Source organism: Takifugu rubripes, chromosome 19 (assembly GCF_901000725.2).
Source record: "Takifugu rubripes chromosome 19, fTakRub1.2, whole genome shotgun sequence".
NCBI classification, from domain to species: Eukaryota; Metazoa; Chordata; class Actinopteri; order Tetraodontiformes; family Tetraodontidae; genus Takifugu; species Takifugu rubripes.
Window position 1 is genome coordinate 19,413,128 of NC_042303.1, and position 5,270 is coordinate 19,418,397.

At 51.9% G+C, this 5,270-nt stretch overlaps 1 protein-coding gene across 1 annotated transcript in view; it reads left to right on the forward strand.

Moving 5' to 3' along the window:
* The window catches only part of LOC115246778 (dedicator of cytokinesis protein 3-like), a gene marked incomplete at its 3' end in the record, with an annotated part of 22,266 nt that extends 17,042 nt beyond the window's left edge, over positions 1–5,224 (forward strand). Inside the window, exons 3-5 of the mRNA XM_029826086.1 lie at positions 377–417; positions 3,078–3,133; positions 5,087–5,224. Coding sequence (XP_029681946.1) covers positions 377–417; positions 3,078–3,133; positions 5,087–5,224 — 235 coding nt within the window. The remainder of the gene's footprint in view (positions 1–376; positions 418–3,077; positions 3,134–5,086) is intronic.
* Between the last annotated feature and the right edge of the window lie 46 nt (positions 5,225–5,270).

Here is a 5,270-nt window from a genome sequence, read left to right on the forward strand (position 1 = left end):
ATCTTATCTGTATTTATTTATTCTGTCTCTTTACTCTGCATACGCTGCTACTATAATTCAATTTCCCCACGGGGATGAATAAAGTTCATCTTAATCTTAATCTTAATCTTAATTAAACCTCCATTTCCATATAAACTGGCTGAGTTTTTATGAAGCAGAAGAAAAGGAGCCGCCCAAGTTTATCAGCTTTACTGTGGCTTTAATGGCTTAACATCAAAGTACGTGATCACACGGACCAACTGTAGAGGTCAGGGGTCAGGGGTCAGAGGTCAGGGGTCAGAGGTCAGTCAGCACCCTCACTGGTGGGACTTCATGTGAAGTTTGTTTCAGGAATCTTCTTCTCTGCTCTGTTGCTGATGTTCCTCTTCCCTTCCAGGATGGTACCGAGGATTCTCCACACGGAAACCCAACCTGAAGGTCAGACTCTCCTCTCCTCTCCTCTCCTCTCCTCTCCTCTCCTGGTGCTACAGTGGTGCTACGGTGGTGCTACGGCCGTGCTACAGTGGTGCTACGGTGGTGCTACAGTGGTGCTACGGCCGTGCTACAGTGGTGCTACGGCGGTGCTACGGCGGTACTACGGTGGTGCTACCGTGGTACTACGGTGGTGCTACGGCCGTGCTACAGTGGTGCTACGGCGGTGCTACGGTGGTGCTACGGTGGTGCTACGGCGGTGCTACGGCGGTACTACGGTGGTGCTACCGTGGTACTACGGTGGTGCTATGGTGGTGCTACGGCGGTGCTACGGCGGTGCTACGGCGGTGCTACGGTGGTGCTACGGTGGTGCTACGGTGGTGCTACGGTGGTACTACCGTGGTGCTACGGTGGTGCTACGGTGGTGCTACAGTGGTGCTACGGTGGTGCTACGCTAACCTGTATTTGGCCCTAAAGTGACGGGTGTTTGTGGTCAGAGTTTCCTGCAGCTCCTCTCGATTCACTTGGTCACTGCTTATTTTTGTGTCTGTGTGAGTTTATGTTCACTTCTTCTGTTTTCCTTCAACAAGGTGACCTGTGAAGTCAGCCAGAACCTCAGCTAAATTAGGAACACACACACACACACACAGACACACACACGCACGCACACACACACACACACGCACACACACAGACACACACACACACACACACGCCTTGTTGCTGTCTTTGCCTGGTTTGCTCTGAGATTCTAATGCATTCAGAACACCTCAGGCTAAAAGAGTGTGTGTGTGTGTGTGTGTGTGTGTGTGTGTGTGTGTGTGTGTGTGTGTGTGTGTGCGTGCGTGTGTGTGTGTGTGTGAGGGGCCTTCTGAAAGGCTCTTGACGTAACCTTTGTTAACAGTGAATTATGCATAAATAAATCTCGTGACTGCCCCCTGGTGGGGGGAGGAAACCTGGTTCCATCTCTTGAGTTTTGGGTTCAGCAGAAGACAGAACCTCCCTGGAGGCGGAGCCAAGACCTCTGACCTCTGACCCCTGCTGTCAAAATAGAACTAAACCACAGATTCATGTCTGTCACTTCATTCCTGCCTGTCTCTCTGCCTGTCTCTCTGCCTGCCTCTCTGCCTGCCTCTCTGCCTGTCTCTCTGTCTCTCTGCCTCTCTGCCTGCCTCTCTGCCTGTCTCTCTGCCTCTCTCTCTGCCTCTCTGCCTGTCTCTCTGCCTCTCTGCCTCTCTCTCTGCCTGTCTCTCTGCCTGTCTCTCTGTCTCTCTGCCTGCCTCTCTGCCTGTCTCTCTGCCTGTCTCTCTGTCTCTCTGCCTGTCTCTCTGCCTGCCTCTCTGACTGTCTCTCTGTCTCTCTGCCTGTCTCTCTGCCTGTCTCTCTGCCTCTCTCTCTGCCTGTCTCTCTGCCTGTCTCTCTGCCTCTCTCTCTGCCTGTCTCTCTGCCTGTCTCTCTGCCTCTCTCTCTGCCTCTCTCTGCCTGTCTCTCTGCCTGTCTCTCTGCCTGTCTCTCTGTCTCTCTGCCTGTCTCTCTGCCTGCCTCTCTGCCTGTCTCTCTGCCTGTCTCTCTGTCTCTCTGCCTGTCTCTCTGCCTGCCTCTCTGCCTGTCTCTCTGCCTGTCTCTCTGTCTCTCTGCCTGTCTCTCTGCCTGCCTCTCTGCCTGTCTCTCTGCCTGTCTCTCTGTCTCTCTGCCTGCCTCTCTGACTGTCTCTCTGTCTCTCTGCCTGTCTCTCTGCCTGTCTCTCTGCCTCTCTCTCTGCCTGTCTCTCTGCCTGTCTCTCTGCCTCTCTCTCTGCCTGTCTCTCTGCCTGTCTCTCTGCCTCTCTCTCTGCCTCTCTCTCTGCCTGTCTCTCTGCCTGTCTCTCTCTCTGCCTGTCTCTCTCTCTGCCTGTCTCTCTGCCTGTCTCTCTGCCTGTCTCTCTGCCTGTCTCTCTGTCTCTCTGCCTCTCTCTCTGCCTGTCTCTCTGCCTGTCTCTCTCTCTGCCTGTATTCCTGTGCGTCACCTCTAAAACACATTCACACCTGAATCAGGTGGAGACGCTGCTGAGTGTGTGAATAGAAACGATGTGACAGACATGATGAGAGGCTGCTGACACACACACACACACACACACACTCATCACACACACATCACACACTCATCACACACACATCACACACCACACACACCACACACACTCATCACACACACCACACACACACACCACACACTCATCACACACACATCACACACCACACACACATCACACACACTCATCACACACTCATCACACACACATCACACACCACACACACCACACACACTCATCACACACACCACACACACACACCACACACTCATCACACACACATCACACACCACACACACACACACACACTCATCACACACACATCACACACACACACACACACATCACACACTCATCACACACACACACACACACTCATCACACACACATCACACACTCATCACACACACCTCACACACACACCACACACTCACCACACACTCATCACACACACACACCACACAGTTAAATATTTCAGAGGCCTGCTTATTCAGTTCCTCCTGACCCTAAATGACAGCGCTCCAGAACCCGTTTTCCCTCCGTTGGGTCCAGTTTCCAGCAGGAACGTCTCTGTTGTGTCTCCGTGTCTCTGCAGGGGGTTTTTCCAGCCACCTTCGTTCACTTGAAGAAAGCCGTCGTCACTAACCGAGGGTGAGTCCACCGACCCTGATCACCGTTACGGCTCGTTCTCCTTTAGCAGCACAGGTGAAGCGTGTGGCTCCTCCCAGGATTCCCACCTTTCCTCTCTTTCCTCTCTAATGTGATGAGATGGAATTTTCTCTTTGGATCAGATGTTTTGGAAGCTCCAGTGAAGCTGCTCCTTTCTTCCAAGCTCAAGAGTCCATATTTTAATTAATTAGCATGAAGATTAGAGCAGCTTTCATTGTTTATGAACCTTTAATCCGAGCGGAGAACGTCTCCGTTTGCCTGCCAGCGTTTAATTATCCCTCAATTAGGGGGAGTCAGTGAAGCGTTTCCTGTTGCACCGGCCTGCAGGGCAGGAAGAGTTGTGTGTCTGTGTGTGTCTGTGAGTGTCTGTGAGTGTCTGTGTGTGTGTCTGTGTGTGTGTCTGTGAGTGTCTGTATGTGTCTGTGAGTGTCTGTGTGTGTCTGTGTGTGTGTCTGTGAGTGTCTGTATGTGTCTGTGAGTGTCTGTGTGTGTCTGTGTGTGTGTCTATGAGTGTCTGTATGTGTCTGTGAGTGTCTGTGTGTGTCTGTGAGTGTGTGTGTGTGTGTGTCTGTGAGTGTCTGTGAGTGTCTGTGAGTGTCTGTGTGTGTCTGTGAGTGTCTGTGTGTGTCTGTGAGTGTGTGTGTGTGTGTGTCTGTGAGTGTCTGTGAGTGTCTGTGAGTGTCTGTGTGTGTCTGTGTGTGTCTGTGAGTGTCTGTGTGTGTCTGTGAGTGTCTGTGTGTGTCTGTGAGTGTCTGTGTGTGTCTGTGTGTGTCTGTGTGTGTCTGTGAGTGTCTGTGTGTGTCTGTGAGTGTCTGTGAGTGTCTGTGAGTGTCTGTGTGTGTCTGTGAGTGTCTGTGAGTGTGTGTGAGTGTCTGTGTGTGTCTGTGAGTGTCTCTGTGTGTCTGTGTGTGTGTGAGTGTCTGTGTGTGTGTGTGTGAGTGTCTGTGTGTGTGTGAGTGTGTCTGTGAGTGTCTGTGTGTGTCTGTGAGTGTCTGTGTGTGTCTGTGTGTGTCTGTGAGTGTGTGTGTGTGTGTGTCTGTGAGTGTCTGTGAGTGTCTGTGTGTGTCTGTGTGTGTCTTTGAGTGTCTGTGTGTGTCTGTGTGTGTCTGTGAGTGTCTGTGTGTGTCTGTGTGTGTGTGAGTGTCTGTGTCTGTGTGTGTGTGTGAGTGTCTGTGTGTGTCTGTGAGTGTCTGTGTGTGTGTGAGTGTCTGTGTGTGTGTGTGTGTGTCTGTGTGTGTCTGTGAGTGTCTGTGTGTGTGTGTGAGTGTCTGTGTGTGTGTGTGAGTGTGTCTGTGAGTGTCTGTGAGTGTCTGTGTGTGTCTGTGAGTGTCTGTGTGTGTCTGTGTGTGTGTCTGTGAGTGTCTGTAAGTGTCTGTGTGTGTCTGTGTGTGTCTGTGTGTGTCTGTGAGTGTCTGTGTGTGTCTGTGAGTGTCTGTGTGTGTGTGTGTGTCTGTGAGTGTCTGTAAGTGTCTGTGTGTGTGTCTGTGAGTGTCTGTAAGTGTCTGTGTGTGTCTGTGTGTGTCTGTGTGTGTCTGTGTGTGTCTGGTTCAGCGAGCTTACATGTCGCTAACGAAACAGTTGAAGCAGCAAAAGGAACCGAACCTTCTGGTGGAACATCAGAGAAACTCAAGACGTTCTGATCTGAGCTGAATGAAGCTCAACAAATGTTGGTGGTTGATCAGAACCACGAGGAGGAAGAGAAGAAGAGTGGAGAGATGAGAAGAAGAGTGGAGAGATGAGAAGAAGAGTGGAGAGATGAGAAGATCCAGGGTGGAAGTGTGTGAGAACAGGAAGCTGCAGGATCCTGGCTGGAAGCTGCACTCGTCCTGGATCTCCTGATCCTGAGGTTGAGGGGTCCGTCAGGCTCCACCTGCCTCAGTGATCCCAGAGTTGGTGACACCTGGGATCAGCTGCTCACCTGTTCCTCCTCCTCAGGAAACAGGAGACCGTCACACCTGTGGAAGATCCCGTCGTTACCGAGGTTACGTCAACGCTGCAGGAGTGGGCGTTACTATGGAAACAACTCTACGTGGTGAGCAGCACCGTTACTACTGCCAGCTACAAATGGGGGGGGTGAGGGGAGGAGGGGAGGGGAGAGGAGGGGAGGAGGGGAGGGGGA